At 60.8% G+C, this 18,459-nt stretch overlaps 1 protein-coding gene across 2 annotated transcripts in view; it reads left to right on the forward strand.

Moving 5' to 3' along the window:
* The window catches only part of NF2 (NF2, moesin-ezrin-radixin like (MERLIN) tumor suppressor), a 79,451-nt gene extending 64,620 nt beyond the window's left edge, over positions 1-14,831 (forward strand). The window contains exons 16-17 of one of the 2 annotated variants that reach the window (XM_080649840.1): positions 744-788; positions 12,253-14,831. In XM_080649840.1, the coding sequence (XP_080505966.1) occupies positions 744-779 (36 nt within the window). In that variant the 3' untranslated portion in view covers positions 780-788; positions 12,253-14,831. The remainder of the gene's footprint in view (positions 1-743; positions 789-12,252) is intronic. The other variant, XM_080649839.1, reaches the window with a different exon arrangement.
* The last annotated feature ends 3,628 nt before the right edge of the window (positions 14,832-18,459 follow it).

Below are 18,459 nucleotides of genomic sequence, written 5' to 3' on the forward strand. Positions count from 1 at the left end.
ATCGAGCCCGCAACCCGGGCATGTGCCCTGACCGGGGATCGAACCATGACCTCTTGGTTCACAGGTCGACACTCAACCACTAAGCCATGCCGGACGGGCTAGATAAGTTTAATCTTTTACTCTTTACCTTTAGTCTTTAAGGTGGTCTCCCGATTTCAGGAATATCGGTTTTCAGTGGTTAAGCTGTAGCTGAAAACGATCCCTGATGGGCACAGTCGGAACCTGGATTCTCTCTCTCTTTGACTGCAGTTCACATTGGCACCGGGTAGAGCGTTCCTTTTCGTAGCGTAACCCGGAAGGAAAGACCTCCCCACGTTCCGCATTCTTCTTCCCGCTGGCTTCTGTCCCTGACTGCATTTCCCTTCCAAAGCCCAATTATTGAGCAGTTAGCAAACGGGGAGCTGAAGTGAGGCCTCGGCCAGTGCACAGAGACGTAAAATGACTGGGCGGGGGAGCCAGCCAGGCCTCGGAGGAGCTGCCCCAGCCCCTCCCCGCCCCCCACTCGCTCATCTGGGCACCAGGAGCGGCCTCGGGGCTGTGGGGAGCTGGGCTCTCAGCCACAGGGACCCGGAGCACTGGAAGCTGGGGAGACCCGGTTCCCAGCCACGAAAGCGAACCAGTGCAGTCACACGTGTCACCCTGTCAGGCCTGACTGAGCGTTTTGCAAACGGCACATGTGGCGCTGTTGATATCACAGGGTTATTATGTTTTTTGTTTTTCTTCATTTTATTTTGCTGGTTTAGCCTCAAGCCCAAGGCAGAAGACCTATCTGCATTTGAGCCCTCCAAGTAGGTTGTCCGCAGGTACTCTGTGTTGGTGGCGGCCCTGCCCTCTGTGATACTAACCCGTGCATGAGCTTGCCCGTCTCTGTCCGCAGCCCGCGCCCGGCCCTCCCCGGGGCAGGGGGCGCCTGGGCGCCGGCCGCAGCATGCTTTGAGTCCGAGAGCAGGCGGCCACCCCGCACCCCCCACTGTGGGGCCAGCCCCTCCTCCGGGGCTCCCAAAGGCTGCCTCATTGGGCAGAGCATGTCGATGGGGCTGCGGGACCGGTGGTCCTTTACGTCTTGTGTCACTGTCGGTCTGGAGAAGGTCACCGCTTCTTGTCCAGTCAGGTCTGTCTGAGTCTTGTGTGTTGGTGGCGTACCTCTTAGGTAACAACCCGAGCATGGAAACACGGGGTACACGCGGGTGTCTTCGAGACGGGCGCCCTTTGACCCACGATCCAGGCCTTTCGCACGGTGACAGCCTCTGAAGACCCGGGGTCTTACCTGGTCGTGGGATGAGAGGGCTGCCCGCGCTCGCCCCTTTCCCGCCGAGCCCCCCCTCTCCGGGCACGTTCGTTTTTCTTGCCAAGCAAAGCACACGAATGGCACAGGGGCCTGATGGGTAGTCCGTCTCGGGGGACCGTCTGTCTGTCAGCGCTCTAAAGGCCATCTCCGCTTCCGCTCCTCCGCAGCCCCGGGCGGGTGTGATCGCAGGGAACCCACCCTGGGACAGTGCCGTGGCGGGCAACCCCCGTGGCCGGGCAGTCAGTGGCTGTTGGGGGAATGAATCGAACGATCGCCGCTTTGCATCTGCAACGGCGTGTATTCTGCCAAACGTGCCTGGGCAGCGGCGGAGAGAATTTATTAAACAGCGCCCTTCACCTAATCCCCGCGGAACGCAGGGCGGTCACCCACCTCTGACGGTCACGTGGGCTGTGTCCTTTGGCATCCTCGCCGCGTTTTCTGCCGCGAGAATCAGCTCATTGGAAGCTTTCTACCAAAAAATGAGATCTGGCATCAATAGACCCCTATTTGTGGTTGTTATCCAAGCAAGAGAGGTTAGCTATTAAAGTCCCAGATGGATCTCATTATAAGATGGATTCGAGCTGTCGGTGGCTCCGAGCACCCCTGGCGTAAACCCCGGTTTTATGTGACGCTTTTATCTAGCGGGCTCCTATCGTCTTCAGCTCTCATACCTCATGTTGGCACTGGGACGCCCCAGCACCGGGCAGCGCACGTTCCGAGCCGGGGTGACCGGCCCTGGAACGGGCAGGCCAGGTGGGTCATCGGCTCAAGTGACCCCCTGGCACCCAGAGGACCCCAGAAGGGCCCAACGTTGCTTTCCTGTACCGTGGCTAGCACCGGGGCAAAGCAAGGAAAAAAAATCCCTTTTCCTTTCAGCCCGTGCTGTCAGATATCCCCGACATCTGCCCGCGCTGTTCCACCGTGATACAATTTCCTCTCTCCTCTCTCCGTAATGATCCGGAGCGTTGAACGTCTTCAAGGGGCCTGCTTCTGACCGTCAGTTCTCGCTGAGCTATTATTGTAGACAAATGAGGTTTGATTTGTAGTCAGATTTGTACTGCTGCTAGGGCATACAAAAGCCTTTTTTTTTTTTTTTTAATGTCTTAATGTGAACTTGTTTTCAAAGCAGGCTGCCAATCCGTCAAGAATTCTGATGAGCCCTGGCCGGTTTGGCTCGGTGGCTAGAGCCTCCTCGGCCTGCGAACTGAAGTCCCAGGTTCGATTCCGGTCAAGGGCACATGCCCGGGTTGCGGGCTCAGTCCCCAGTGGGGGGCGTGCAGGAGGCAGTCAATCAATAATTCTCATCATTGATGTTTCTATCTCTCTCTCTCTCTCTCTCTCTCCCTCTCCTTCCTCTCCCTCTCCTTCCTCTCTTAAAATTAAGAAAAAAGAGTAAGTCAAGTGGCCCCTACCAAGGATTATTGCTAGGATTTAATGAGGTCACGCACAGGAAACACTTGGTTCACCGTGAGGGCACAGCGAGGGCTTAAACATATGTGAAGAAACAGATCTGCTCATGAGCCTGTGGGGACACACACAACTGCGATGCTCACGCCCACCAATCGTATTCCTTTCCATGTGTTTGGGGTCAAAACCTTTTATTTTATTTAAAATATATTTTATTGATTTTTTTACAGAGAGGAAGGGAGAGGGATAGAGAGTTAGAAACATCGATGAGAGAGAAACATCGATCAGCTGCCTCCTGCACACCCCCTACTGGGGATGTGCCTGCAACCAAGGTACATGCCCTTGACCGGAATCGAACCCGGGACCCTTCAGTCCGCAGGCCAGTGCTCTATCCACTGAGCCAACCCGGTTAGGGCTCAAAACCTTTTAAAAGCCAGAATTCGCTTCACCGGCTGCTCTCCGTTTTGGGTTTGCAAGGGTGTACTTTTTCCCACCCGCCTGCTCCCTGCATTTCCATTTGGTCCCCCGTTGGTAATCAAGGCAACTGGTTTGGCATTCGCACCCGAAGCAGTGGCCCCGGGGATCAAGCTCAGGCCGCCCTTGGGTTGGGAACCTAGGTGCGTGGGTTTGCGGGGGGCGGGGGGCGCGGTTGATACAGCGACACCAATGCCTGGCACCCGAGTCTTTGGGGTGAGGCGGTGAGGTCCGCAGTGAGGCTGGGGTGAGGGGGACACAGGTGTCAAGGGCTTGAGCTTCTTGCCTTCAGAGCCCCCGTGCTGAGGAGGGGGGCGGTGGCCAGCGTGACAGCCGTGCAGCACACCGTGGGGGTGAAGGTGCAGCCCCGGAGCACGCACACTTCAGGGCCCTGCTTCCGTCCCCTCGCAGGGGACCGGTCTCACGCCCCCCCAGTCCGGAGCTGGCCCGCGTGCCAGCAGGTTCATCATCGTTGTTGTGCCCGTGGTCTCCGAGGGAGCACAGCATTTCAAAGGAAATCGACAGAGGAGAAATCACGGCGGCCGGGGGCGGGGGGGGGGGGGGGGGGATGTAGCGCTTAGAAAGCCCGTTTTATTAGTCAGTGGTTTGCGCCCCGAAGGTCCAGCTGTGGAGGCTCTGGCCTCTCCTGGGTCAGGAAGACATAGAAGTCTCCAATGTCCTCTTCAATTTGCACGGACTTCCCTTGGAGATGCAGAGCTGTGGAGCGGGGGAGAACACTTAACACGCACGCCCGGGGGAAGTGATAAATCACAGGGCGAGAGCCGGCGCGTGAAAGGCGACCCCCGCAATTAAAGCTAGCGGCCAGCGCCTCCCCGGTGACCTCTGGTCCGCCCAGCAGCTCCTGCGGCCTGGCATGCCCCGCTAATGTGTCAGCCCCTGACCCCAGTGCTGGGAGCCAGGGGCTCTGCCTGCTGGGGAACCGGGGCATTGTCTCCTGGTGCATCCTCCGCCCTGACATGAAAGGCCTGTCTCCAGAGCCTTCCCTTTGTTGTTGGAGCGCCGCAGAGGGGGAGGGGGAGGCGAAGAGAGGGGAATGGGGCCGGATCTCCTTCCCTGGGAGCTGGCCCCTGCCTCTCCCCGCCCCCTCCCCGCCCCTTCCCCCACAGGCGCGCATCTCCTAAACTCTAAGGGACCCACGAGGCTTGCGACCGGGGCAGCCATGGGAGCGGTTTGTCCCAGACAGACGCCCCGACCCTGTCCCCAAGGCGCCCTTTTCTCTGACTTCAGAGTGAGCCAGAGCCGCCCCGCCCGGGCTCATTTCCCCAGCCTTTTCTTGTTTCATGGTCCCCACATTAAAAGAGAAAAGAAAAGAAAAAAAAGGGGATGGAGTGGGGTAGGGAGCAAGGGTCAGCAAGGAGCACGAGGCACCGGTGTGGACAGAGAACACGAAGTGAGCCTGCAGCAGGCGACCCGGACTCCTGGCTGTGCGGGAGGCGCAGGGAAGGCGCTGGAGGCGTGCGGGCTGGTCTCGGGGGTGCCTACCTCCTCTGGGCCACCTGGCTCGTCCCTGGAGGCCACTCCGGCCCCATGGTCACATGAGGCGCCTCTTCACTGCTGAGGGCTGGGGGTTTCCTTGCATGTTTCTGGCGGCGCTCTAGCTAGAAGGTTCTCCCAGCCTCTTTTCCAAAAGACCCCCCCGGCTCAGTCCGTTTTGGGTCGGGAGGCTTTAGCTTCTGGGGACCTTGAGGAGCCCGGAAAGCCCGCCTCGCCCTCCCGGGAGCTTTTACAGCCGCTTAGTGCACGCGGACATCATCGGGCCTCGTGCGATGCAGTAAAACATCCCATTGGGCCCCTCAGCACCGAGGATGCGTCTCAGTGCGGGCTTTCCTCCTGCTTTGTTCCTGCAGCCAGGGGAGGGAGGGGACGGGAGGCAAGCTCATTCTGCGGGCTCGGGGTTCTGTGCTTAGGATCCTCTCCCTGGTTCCCCTCTCCGATATTGGCAGTTTGGGAAAGACATCCGCATGTCGGCACCTTTTTCCCAAGGTTCTCGCTCAGCGTGCTCGCAGCCGTCCACCACCTCCCCCCGCCCAGGGAGGTGAATCAGGCCCGTGTGTCCGTTTTTTTCCAGGTGGGAGGATGGAGAAGCAGCAAAGGGTCCTGCCCACATCCCAGGGCAGGCACCCATTCCCAGGCCTCTTTCTGCCCCTTTCCGGTCCCTACAGGATTCATCCACAAAAGGGACCTTCTCCCTGGCAGCTTCTCTCTCTCTCTCACTCTCTCTCTCTCTCTCTCTCTCTCTCTCTCTCTCTCTCTCTCTCTCTCACACACACACACACACACACAGATAAAGTGGCTGATACCTGATAACAAATTGGATGTGTTCATTGAAATGGCCTAGGCCAGTGGTCGGCAAACTCATTGGTCAGCAGAGCCAAATATCAACAGGACAACGATTGAAATTTCTTTTGAGAGCCACATTTTTTAAACTTAAACTGTATAGGTAGGTACATTGTTACTAACTTAATTAGGGTACTCCTTCAATCGCACTGTATGTGTGCGCCCGCACGTGGTATTTTGTGGAAGAGCCACACTCAAGGGGCCAAAGAGCCGCATGTGGCTCGCGAGCCGCGGTTTGCCGACCACGGGCCTAGGCCTTTCCTGCCACCTCCGTTTAGGGCTGAGTGTGTGGGGCGCTCTCCCCGCGCACATCCCCAGATGGCATTTGGGGGCAAGCTGTCACTAGCGAGCCGGCAGAGCAGCTTGATCCGGCCGTTTACAGCAGCAGCTACCTGCCTTCACTGGCCCTGCCGCATCGGCTCGGCTCCGCACCGGCTCGGCTCCGGTTTGGAGGGCTGAGGGGGAGTGGGTATCACGCCCCAGATCAAAAGTGCTGCTGGGAGTTGCTGCTGCTGGATTTGCCGGCCTCCCTTCCGCTCCAGGGCCGGCTCTCACCCCGTGGATCTGTGCTTCCTTCCCCTCCTCCGTTTCCATGCACATGGAGTGAGTGGCGGCCAGAGGAAGTACAGCAGGTTTTAGGGCTCGCATTTCCATTTCACAGCGTTTTTATGGGACACGCAGAGCCCCAGCGCCTGGAGTGATTCGGTTAGTGTCTCAAATGGGTTCGGCCTTGTGGGTCTTATTGTTTCACGTGAATTAGACAGGCCCTTCCCTCCTTCTCTCTTCCCCGGGGACGAGGGGATGGAGGCGAGGCCCCCAGAGACTAGACTAGTTGGAGGAATCCTGCTGATGAGTTTTGTTCTCCTGGCTTAATGGTGGAGCTTCCTCTCTCTCTCTCTCTCTCTCTTGCTCTTGCTCTCGCTCTCGCTCTCTCGTCGCTGATAGCCCAAATAGCTCTCTGTCCTGCCCACCCCCACGCCACCCCCACCCCTTTTGCCTAAAGAACCACTTTATCGCAATGCGGCCTGTGAATCCGTTTTCCCCGTGAGCTGCGCTGATGAAAGTGTAATTCATTCCTAATCAAGCAGCCTTGCTGCTGCAGGCTCCGTGCCGAATACATTTACTCCCTCCCGTAGCTCTGGGAGGCAGTTCCCCCTGAAGGGCTTGGGGCTTGGAGAGGAGAGCTGGGGGTAACGCGATGGCAGTGCCCCCTTCCCTCCCTCCCCCCCCTCCCCCGTGCCGTGTCCTCCCAGCAGGGGGCACTCTAGGGACTGATGCTGGAGGAGCCTTTGCAGCCGCGGGGAGAGGGGGAGAGGGGGAGCTGGGCGGGACAGGTGGGCCTGCAGCTGGTCACAGGTGCCCTGCAGGCTTCTTTCTCCAGACCCTGGGGCCATCTCAGGAGTGGCCGGTGCCGGCCCTTGTGTCCCGGGGCTGCCTGAAATCCCCAGGGAGCAGGAGACTGTGCACGCATTTCCCTGCATGCCTGTGTCAAGGAGAACCTGCTGGGTATCAGGCCCCTCCTCCTCCTCCTCCTCCTCCTCCTCCTCCTCCTCCTCCTCCTCCTCCTTCTCCTTCTTTTTCTTCTTTTTTTGGTTAATCCTCACCCGAGGATATTTTTCCATTGATTTCTAGGGAGAGGGGGAGAGAGAGGAACATGGATGTGAGAGAGACACATTGATTGGTCGCCTCCTGCACAGCACCCCGACCAGGGCCAGGGAACCTGCAGCCCAGGTACATGCCCTTGATTAGAATCGAACCCGGGACCCTTCCAGCCGCGGGCCCGACGCTCCATCCACTGAGCCACACCGGCCAGGGCCCAGCCTCCTCCTTTCTAAGGAAACAGATGTGACCCCCGAAGGTGGACTTGCTTAGAGTCGGTGGACGTGCCCGTGTGGTCCCGCCACCCACCGTCTGGGTGAGGGTGAGGAGGTCTGCTTCCCCCTCGGCGGCGGCTCCCCCTCCTCCCTTTCACAGCCCCGGGGGGCCGCCGCCCACAGCTGGCAGTCTGGCGGAGAGATGACTGGGAGGAGCTGACCCTGTGGATACCGGACAGGAAGGAAGGTCCCCCCCGCCCCCCCCGGCAGGTGGCTGGAGCCCCCGTAAGGTACCGCTCTGCAGCGGCGACAGAAAGAGAAGTTCGTCTCCTCGGAAGGGAATCGGATTAGTGACAGACTGGAGCAGCCGGCTCAGTCAAGAGAGAGCTCCATTCCTCCTGCGTTACGCACGCGGCCTCTTTAATCAGAGGCGAAGGGGCGGCTGGCAGGGCAGCGGGCAGCCCGGTGTCTGTGAGGAGACTGCGTGTTCCTGCAGTCACGGCAGGGCACTGGCAAGAGCGCTGTGGCTGGAGGCTCGGCGCGGGCCCGTGGGGTTAGCGCTTCCCGCGGAGCTGGGCGAGGCAAGGGCTTGCGCCGTCAGCGCTGCCTGGACCCAGAGTTGGGGACAGTACGTGGCAGACGGGGTCACTCGGGAGGACTCGAGCCCCGGCGTGGCTCGGTGGCTGAGCGTCGACCTCTGAACCGGGAGGTCACACTTGAATTCCCGGTCACGGCACATGCCCAGGTTGAGGGCTCCATCCCCAGTGTGGTGCGTGCAGGAGGCAGCCGGTCCGTGATTCTCTCTCATCATGGATGTTTCTCTCTCTCTCCCTCTGCCTTCCTCTCTGAAACCAATACAAATAGATATATATTTAAAGGCGAGACCCAACACAGATGTGGGCTCGTACTCACAGCGTGATGGGTGGTGGGCAGAGCGGAACGCCTGTCAGCCAGTTCCCGTGAGTGTAAAGAAGGCTGCAGGGCCCTGGCCGGTGTGGCTCAGTGGATAGTGTCGGCCTGCGGACTGAAGGGTCCCGGGTTCGATTCCGGCCAAGGGCACATGCCCGGGTTGCAGGCTTGATCCCCAGTAGGGAGCGTGCAGGAGTCAGCTGATCAATGATTCGTTCTCATCATTGATGTTTCTATCTCTCTCTCCCTTTCCCTTCCTCTCTGAAATCAATTTAAAAAAAAAGGCCACAGGGAGCGTTTCCTTTATGAAGAGCTGGCTGTGTGCCATCCCCTCCGAACCTCTCCCTTCTCTCTCACGAAGGCCTCCTGCCCGTAGCTGTCCTGTACATGTGACACTCAGCAAGCTTTCTAGAAAGAGCAGGGGGTGAAGGACCCCACGGGTGAGGAGAGCGTGCCCAGGGGAGGCGGGAGGCTGAGCCAACGCCCTAGTGCAGCTGAGCTGGCAGACGCTGTCCGCTGTGCCCAAGCCGGGGGGTCACTCGCTGTCCGCTGTGCCCAAGAGGGGGGTCACTCAGCAAACCTCCCTGCCCTGGGGCCTCCGCGTCCCCACCTGGAGAAGAGCCGCCCCAGGCGCCTCCCTGCTGACCCTCCTCCACCGCCCGCCTGCCTCCCTCCCCTGCTCTCCCGTGTGAGACGAGACGCGGGGAGGCCGGCTGGCCCAGGAGGAGGGCATGTTCATGTCCAAGATAAAGGATGCCGCCGAGGGGGAAGCAGACACAGGCCGAGGTGGCGACGGGAAAGGTTCCAGCGGCAGCGGGCGGCTCGTGCAGTAATTTCCTCCCACAACAGGATTCCTGATGGAATTGTACGGTCAGGGCGGGAGACGGGGGCCGTGGCCGGCAGCCAGGTCTGCCGTGGGCAGAGGCAGGCGGCTCCCAGGACCCGCGGCGACAGCAGCCATACCGGCACCCGTGCCGGTGGCTCTGCCTGGACTTCTGCCCGGCTAGTGCACGGTGGAGGACTGCGCGCTCCTCTCTCCGAGGCCGTGTGTCTGCGGCGCTTGCCTACGTCTGCGTGGCCAGAGGACTTGACTTCGCTCTGTGCCTTCCTTGGGCTGGGGCACAACTTCTTTTTTTCTTTTTTTTTTTTTTTAATTGATTTGAGAGAGGAAGGGAGGGGGAGAGAGATAGAAACATCAATGATGGGAGAGAATCGTGGATCAGCTGCCTCCTGCATGCCCCCCACTGGGGATGGAGCCCACAACCCGGGCCTGTGCCCTGACCGGGAATCAAAACTGTGACGTCCTGGTTCATAGGTTGACGCTCAACCACTGAGCCACACCAGCCAGGCTCAGGTACAACTTCTGCTCCTGCAAGATAAGCGGGGAGGCTGAGCCACTGCCGTGCAGACTGGCATCTGTCCCCCCACCCCCCCGAAGAGGGCTTCGCATCCCAACGAACACATGCAAGTAACTGGCATCTGGTGCCACCAGAGCTGCCAAACCCTCCCCTGGCACCTCGTGGGGACAGCCAGCGCACAGCTTGGGTAGAGGATCCAGGAATTCTTGGAGCCAACGTTGTACACATGGGCAGGAGGCCTGCAGAGGCCCCCATCGCCTGGGCTCCCTGCCTGGGGAAGTGGCCAGGCCTCTTGGGGGCACCCGCTTGCCCTGCCCCCGAGGCCACGAGGGCCAGCGCAGCCCTGCCTTCCCCGGCACCTTCTCCTACCCTGCACTCTGCCCCGCTCCCCGCTGGAAGGAGAGGAGCCAGAGCTGGGGGAAGCGGGGGGGAACTGTGATGCTGCTGTTAGTAATAACAGCTGTTGAGCTCTGCTGTGCGCCAGGCACGGTGCTGAGCGCTTCCCATCAATTCCCAGCTACTCCACACGTTTCCCAGCTACTCCACACGCTACCCTGTGAGGGGCAGCCACCACCTCTGCTTCACGGTTGGGAGCTGAGGCCAGAGCGAGTAACCTGCCCCGGACCACCCAGCTGGCCCCCGGCCCAGATGGCTCTGGGTCAGGCAGGCAGCCTGGATGTGGCTGTGGGAAGGGCTTGGGGGAGGGCCCTGACCCCCTGCAGGCCCCCTGTCCCCCGAGGAGCCGTCCTGAGGTCTTCTCCAGGCCAGTGGGGAAACCTGAGCAGAGACTTTGGGTTTTACACCTTTTTTTTTTTTTAACTGGAATTCCCTTTACTTTTTTTTAAATTATATTTTTATTGATTTCAGAGAGGAAGAGAGAGAGAGAAACATCAGTGATGAGAGAGCATCATTGATCGGCTGCCTCCTGCACGCCCCACACTGGGGATCCAGCCTGCAACCCGGGCATGTGTCCCGACCGGGAATTGAACCCTGACCTGCTTTCACAGGTCGACGCTCCACCACTGAGCCACGCCGGCCGGGCTGGTTTCACAGCTTTTGACTTAAACTCTCTCCCGAGAGGATCTCTGTCCCCCTGGTTCTCTGGTTCTCCTTCCTCTTCTTTCCCGGTTCCCATCCGGCTTCCCTTCATCACAGAGCACGTGGCTGCTGGCCCTCCCGGCTTGCCTTCAGGGAGCAGCCCGTCCAGGCGCGGCTCCCTTCCAGCGGGGGTTCTGCTTCAGCAAAGGACTGAGCGCCCTCTCCGTGCCCATCGGAGCCGGGCTTTCCAAGGCGCTTCGGGAGCTGGTTCCGCTGCAGGAAGGGGCTCAGATGGCTCAGATGCCTCCCCGTTCAGCTCGTTAGTCGGAACGTCAAGGCCAGACGATTTGGCAGGATTGAAAGCCAGCTTTCAAGCTGTCTCATGTTGGCCACAGGGATGCGCCTGTCTTTGACGGTGAAGTGATTGATTTGGCGCCTCCCGCCCCCCCGCCCCCCGCCCTGCGCCTTTGAAGAGCCACGGATGGTACTGAGGACTTTTTGGATTCAGAGACTCCCAGAGGTCGAGGGAGAGGGCCAGGGTGTCCACGGGGGCCACACAGCGCGTGGCAGCCAGGCCTCCTCAGCCCCAAGTTCCTCTCCCCTTTCCCCGCGCGTCTCGCCTTTCCTTATCACGGTGGCCTGCGTCTCATTCACTCCGCAGCCGTGGGGGGGCCCCTCCTGGGAGCCAAGCACTAACGTAATGTAAGTGGTTTGGGGGCAGGAAGAGGTGGACGGCATGCACTCGGGGCCCTCCCTCCCTGAGCACTCTCCGCCGTGAAGTCCCCGGGCTGGTTGCGGAGCCCACGGTCTTAGCAGGGCACGGGGCATGATGCTCCTGTTTGGGGGAGATCCTGGGACGTGTCGCACAGCCGCAGAGTCAGGAAGTTGGGGTTCAGCAGCGCAGGGCGTCGCCAGCTCCAGTGCCTCATCCTCCAGCTCCCCCTGGGGCGGCGCTCACAGTGTCTGGGCAGAGCACAGGGCCTCCCCGCCGCCCCGCCCGTGTGCTCTGTCTTCTCTCTTCTCCGCCCGAACCAGCCCCGCCCGGAAAGCCCACCTCCTGGCTGTGCGTGGCCCCCCTCCGCTGCCGGGTCTGGGCGAGCCTGCTCTGGGGGCTCTGGAAGCCGGGAGCGGAAGGGACAAGCTCTTGCTCCTCTGGCCTGAGGCTGTCCCCTCGCCCCAGCCGTCCCCCCAGGATGTGGGGACTGAGCCCCCAGCCCGGGGGAGGCAAGCATCCCAGGCCGGCACCACGGCAGACGGCACCCCACAGGGGCCGGGGAGACTCATAGACAGGGACGCGCGAATCTGTTCAAATGTCCGGGGACCTCCTGCCCTCTGAAAAGGCGACGCGGCTGACATGTTCCCGCTGGCATGCTTCCGCCCACCCGCCATCCCCCCTGGCATGTCCTCCTGTGTCACCTCCTCATTTGAGTTCTGGGGGCCGATCTGGAGCCGTGTCTGGGATTGTCCACCCGCTCCTTGAAGGTCTGTTTGAACCACCTTCCCTTCCCCTCCAAGCCACCTCGGAGGCCCGCCCACCAGGCAGCCGGCTCCCCGTGAGGCGCAGAAGCCGCATCCCCCTCTCAGCGTCTTCTCTGCTTCCTTGCAGCTCACCTTGCAGAGCGCCAAGTCCCGAGTGGCCTTCTTCGAAGAGCTCTAGCAGGGGACCCGCCGCCCCAGGATCTACTGCCGCCGCTGCTGCTGCTGCTGCTGCTGCTGCTCCTGGCTCCGGCCGGATGGCCCGCCGCGCCACCGTGGGAGCCGGTGCCGGTGGCGGGCTGGGGCCCCCGTGGGAGCGCGGAACTCTCCCCGCCGCCGAGGGGAGCGCCCACCCTCTCGTGTGCAATGGCCTGGAACTGTGAGCCTGTGGAGGTTCCTCCCACGGGGCTCCGGTTCTCCTGACCTAAGTCTTTAAACGTCTTTCCTCGTCTAAGTCTGAGTGTGTGTGATCCCAAACTTCCTGCGTCAGAGGCTCCCTGGGGGGCGGCTCACTGCCCAGTGCTGACCCGGCCCTGGCTGCGAAGTCGGTGAAGGGCGTGAAGTGCACAGGCCCCTGGAGGCCAGGAGGCTGGTGCCTCCCCCACGCCCCCTGGTTTCCAGAACACTCCTTTGCTCCCCTGCGGAGCAGCTGGCCTGCCGCGAGCTTGCCCACAGCCCAGGATGAGCCAAGTGACGGGTCCTCAGCCCGGGCCCCGCGAGGCAGCGCTCTGGCTGCCAGGGGGTGGGAGCGGGCACGGCCGCCCGCCGTGACTGGGGAAGACTGATGACGGGCGGCTGCCAGCAGTGGGGCTGGGAGGCCGGAAAACGGTGTAGGAACCCGCACCATACGCTACACCCGCTGCCTCCTCCTGCCTCCCCAAACCAGGGTCCGAGGGGCAGGCGGGGGGGCCACGGGTCCTTTTCACCCGCTTCGGCCTCAGCCCCTCCTGCTGGCTGGGCCGGGGGCTCCCTGGCCACGCTCTGGTCGGCACCTGGTAGCCCCGCCATGACTGGGGGCCCCCAGGAGGCTCGGAGGCCCCACACAGACTGCTCAGTGGCCCAGACTCTGAGCTCCACTGGCCCCCGCCTGCCAGCAGGCCCCTCCCAACCCATTGTTGTACCTGGACCCTTATTTTCTATTCCCTTATGGGCCATACGGGGTCCCTTTGTGCCCCTGCCAGGGCGAGCTGGCACCCGATCACCCACACATGCTGCCAACGGGGCATAGACCACACCGGGGCCCACCCTGGCTCCCTGGTTTGGGGCCACTCTCATACCCTTTCTTTTCTCCATCACTTGGTGCTGCTGCTGCTGCTGCTGCGACCCACGGGGCCGGTCGGACCCTCGCAGAGGGGCTGTTGAGCAGAGCAGGCGACCAGCCTTAACCAGGGCACAGGCATCCATTAGAGGCCGGGAGAGGCCTAGAGACGTCCCGCAGGCGCGGTGGTCTCCGACACTCCTGTGTCGTCCGAGACATCGCACAGCCCCCAGAGCCTGTTCCCTACAGTCAGGCTGACCCCACAGGAAGCCACCCTCTCGGGCCACCTGCCCCCAGGAAGCCAGCCCCGTGTGTCACCCCACCCTTAGGACACACCGGGTGGGACTCCGCGTCGGGACCCTCGGCGTGGATGGCGGTGTCACACGTCCCGGAGACGTGGGGAGAGTCCTCCCGCGTCTGTAATGGAAGGTCTGGCTCTTGCGTGAGGCTCTGTCTCCTCCAGCTCAGCCCCCATCACTGCGTCCCCAGGAGTCCCTTCCCTCACCTGTAAACTCGACCCTCCACAGTGGCGTGGGCACAGAGCAGGGCGGTGGTTCATAAAGACATTGTCAGGCTTTTATTATTATCGTTACTTAACTGCCAGGCGTCTGTCTGAAGACTGGGCAATGCCAAGCTCCATGGCCACCAGGGAGCCGGGCTGGTGTCTGAGCTGTGGCAGGACCCCCCTGGGGCGCGGGGAGCAGGCTCAGCCAGGAGCACCCAGGCTCTCCTCGGGGGTGAGCTGGTGGGCACCTCCACAGATGGCCGGGTGGAGGGGATGGCGGCCCTCGGAAGGGCCTGGAGCCCCCGTAGAAGGAGCAGGACCGAGAGCGGAGCTTGGTTTACAGAAACAGTGCGCCCGCGTTCTTTCTAAGTGCCCGTGGTTAGGGCTGGGCGCTCGCTCACCCAGGAAGGGAGCCCTGACTCCCACAGAGAGCGGAGCCCCGGCCTGGTGATCGCATCGCCAGCACCGCCGAGGGGTCGTGGGCAGACGCACCCTCCGAGCACCCGAGGCCTCACCCTGCCACAGCCACGCTCTGACCTGTGACATCGACTCCATTATCCTCGTCCCCACCAGGCCCCGCTAGACAACACCCACGGCATCACATAGCACTCCTTAAGTGGCTGTGTTTTGTGACCTGGGGTGCAGGTTCCCCTCTCTCTCTTCCATATCAAAACAGCAAGTCCAGAGGCTGACGACCACAGACGGTGACCGGGCTGGAGCCTCATGGCCCTGGGGGGGAGGGGTGGCCTTGGAGGGAGGCCGCCCTGGGGCCAGGCCGTGGGTTTCCAGGGGAGCCCCGTCCCTTTTCAAAGACGTCGAACCCCATGTCTGCCTGTGGGGCCTGAGTTTCGCCTCCTGTCAGGGCCAGACCCCGGAAGACTGTTTTCTGTTTTGGGGAGATGGTTGTAATTTAAATGATTGTTTTAATAAAAATTCTAAGCTGTCACACATTTGTCTCGGGCCTCCTCTGTTTGCTTGTTGCTCGGGCCCATGGAGGTGACCATGGGGCTCGGTGACGCCTCTTGGGTGTTTGTTTGTCTGTTTAATATGTTTTTATTGATTTCAGAGAGGAAGGGAGAGGGAGAGAGACAGAAACATCAGGGATGAGAGAGAATCATTGGTCGGCCGCCTCCTGCACGCCCCACACTGGGGATGGAGCCCGCAACCCAGGCGGGTGCCCTGACCGGGAATCGAACCGTGACCTCCTGGTTCCTAGGTCGACGCTCAACCACGGAGCCACGCTGGCTGGGTGCCTCTTGGGTTTTGAAGCAGCGGGGCCTCTGCTCTCCCTGCCTGCCAAGGGCTTCAGCTCCAGCCCCGGTCTCTGTGGGAAAGGGACCGCCTTCCCTGGGCTGATGGCAGCGCCTTCACCTGGGAGCCCCCCTCCCTCTGCCTGTGGGGCCCTCAGAGTCCGGGAAGGGCCGTGGACGAGTCCCAGTGCCTGTGTCTCCTCTCCACACCCACCACCCGTCCTCAGTTCCAGACCTGGAAGCTAGGGTGCTGGGCGGGCCATCCCTGCAGGTGCTCTGCTTCCGGGTTCCCATCTGGGCCCTGGAGCGGGGAGTTGGGGGGGGGGAGGGGGGATGGCGCTCCCAGAGCCGCTGGGGCTGGCCCTGTCTGTAGGATGGACGAGGCCCAGCAGCTGTCACCGGGCCACACACTTGCACTTAAGGTTGGCAGCTAACTGCTTGCTGCAGAGCTTGGGGATTTCTGTCTCGTTTCCCTTTTTGTAATCAATAAAACCCTTCATCGTGACCGGAACGGCTGTAGGATGCCCCTATCCCAGGGCCCACACCCTAAACTTGGAGACGCGGGCGGCACGCGTGTTATCAGAGCTGCCGGGGGACCCCAGTGCCGCCAGCCACGCAGCCAGCAGAACGCAGGGCTCCTTTAAGGAAGACCACCCACCAACGTGCACGAACATTTCCAAGAATTTGAGCTACGTGTCAGTAGTTTGTATTTGGAAAGATCGTGTTTGAAGTAAAATGAGAACATTATCAAGTTGGTGAACGATATTTTGTAATTTTAAGCGTATAGAACTAGTAACCCATTAGGACATTTTTATTAGATAAATAATAGGCAACAGCTTCATTTCCTCAATAGAGATGGCGTCGTTCTCCGTGATCGGCAGGAGTTTCATTTCCTTTGTAGTGTGAGCCTGAGAAAGACCTTCACGGGGACTGGCCATGGGAAGCGGTCCAGACCATATTTTTACCTGAAATTTTTTTTTTTAAAGCCAACCCACAACCCCCCAAAGATAGTAATATGCTCCCACAGACCCTGAGGTTTGCATTAAGGAGGGTTAGAATTAATACCACCTGCCATTTGGGTGTGGGGAACTGGTTGAGGTCTGCTCTGCCTTTTTTTTTTTTTTTTTTTAAAGTTTGTTTTGACCCCAATGCTGTCAACCCAAAGGTGCCGACCGCCCTCCGTGCCTCCCTGTGGTGCTGGCGACCTGGTCCCAGGGGTCCCTGAGCAGCGCCTCTGACCCCCTCCCAGCCCTTGATCCTCTGCCTTTGGTCCTTGCCCGCCGAGAGCTGAGTACCTGGCCGCTGTTCCCAGGGCTTCCCGCCCCCGAAGAGCCACCCAGGGGTAACGAGGAGCCGGCAGCAGGACTCTGGGGGGAAAGGTGTTGGTGCCACCGTGTCCAATCCAGTTTCTTGCGAGTCTGAGGAAGCGACAGCCGAGCCACCCGCACATCCTCCGTCTCCCTCTCAGACAGCCCAGGCGGCGAGGAAGGCCACCCCGGCCCCAGCCCCTCCCGCCCCTCCCGGGGCTCCCTGGCAGCCTGTCCTTGCTGCATTACGGCAGGAGCTGCGGCCTCAGTCCCAACTCCGGGGGGGGGGGGGGGGGGCAGGAGCCCGGAGCTGGCTTCTAGGGAGGCAGCTGGGCCAGGCATCAGCAGCACGGCCATCAGCACACGAGGACCCGCGCTGACTCAGAGGAACCCCACCGCGTCATTTCCCGGTTTCCACTCGATGCCCATTTCTCCCTGGGATGCTCGCCCCAGAATAGCTCCTGGCAGGCTGCCCGGGAGCCTAGGAAATCAAGACATCTCCTTGATTCCGCAGCCGGAGCCGCCGATGCCCGGCTGGCCAGTCCGCTGAGCCGCACGCCTGCTCTGTGCCACCCCTTCCCCGCAGGGCCAGGCACTTGGCTTCCCGCAGCCTCTGGGCGCTCCGTCTCTGGAAAGAGGGTTGTCAGTGTGGCCCCGGGCACCTCCGGGACCGGGTCAGGGTAAGGCGAAGAGCAGGTGCAGAAAACACTCCGATTCCTATGACCAAAGGGGCGAGGAGAGGTAGCAGCATTCGCACGGTTGACAAGTGATAAAAGCAGCGTGCGCGGTGACCATGGAGTCCGTTCTTGGCACCCAGCCACGGGGAGGGCTGAGGGAACCACACGGCTGAGGGGCTCGGGGCCTTCCTGACGTGGAACTCAGAGGCCTGGTTCAAGGCCCGGCTCAGCCACTTGCCCGCCGGTGATCCCAGGCAAGTTACCTAAGCTTTGGGCCCAGCAGTGTCTTCATCTAACAGGGGTTATCAGCCCTAGCCGCTGTGGCTCAGTGGATAGAGCGTCGGCCTGGGGACTGATGGGTCCCGGGTTCGATTCGGGTCAAGGGCACATGCCTGGGTTGCAGGCTCCATCCCCCAGTAAGGGGCGTGCAGGAGGCAGCCGATCCATGATTCTCTCTCATCATTGATGTTTCTCTCTCTCCCTTCCTCTCCGAAACCAATAAAAAAATATATTAAAAATAAATAAATGAAGCCAAGACCGGTTTGGCTCAGTGGATAGAGCGTCAGCCTGCGGACTGAAGGGTCCCGGGTTCGATTCCGGTCAAGGGCACGTGACTTGGTTGCGGGCACATCCCCAGTGGGAGGTGTGCAAGAGGCGGCTGATCGATGTTTCTCTCTCATCGATGTTTCTAACTCTCTATCCCTCTTCCTTCCTCTCTGTAGAAAATCAATAAAATATATTTTTTTAAAAAATAAATAAATAAATGAAAATAAGAGGGGTTTTCTACGGTGTTGTGGGGATGAATAATGCCGGGTCTGAGGAGGGTGGCTCTTTTTCGGGGTGCTTCCTCGGGATGGGGGGGTGGGCCACAGGGGAAAGCAGAGAACAGAGCAGGGGTGACCCAGAGGAAGCCCTGGCTCAGAGGGACCCGGCCCACCTGTGGCCCCGACACGGGCCCCATCCAGCCACCTGGGCCAGGAGCTTAATGAGCCTGCATCTGGCCTGTTTGTCCTGCTGTGTTTGCCCAGTGCCAGCTGCAGAGCCCGGGAGATGATGGATAACCCAGGCGGGGGCTGCCAGGGAAGGAGGCTCTGGTTTGTCACATTAGCACTCGCGGCTCCGGTCGATAATGGACTGGAGGCTCCGGGCGGAAGAGGGGCCGGTGGGCCGCCCTGGACGCTGCCCCTGGAGCCCTTCCCAGAGCACCTGGGCTGTAAGAGCCACTGCAGGCACCACAGAGGCACCGCGGCGACCTAATTTTCTCTTTGCCACCACAAGGAAGAAGTCCCCGTGGAGCCTTGCCCATTTCCAATATAAATAATGTAATTCCCTGCCTGCCT

Source organism: Plecotus auritus, assembly GCF_963455305.1.
Source record: "Plecotus auritus genome assembly, chromosome: 13".
NCBI classification, from domain to species: domain Eukaryota; kingdom Metazoa; phylum Chordata; class Mammalia; order Chiroptera; family Vespertilionidae; genus Plecotus; species Plecotus auritus.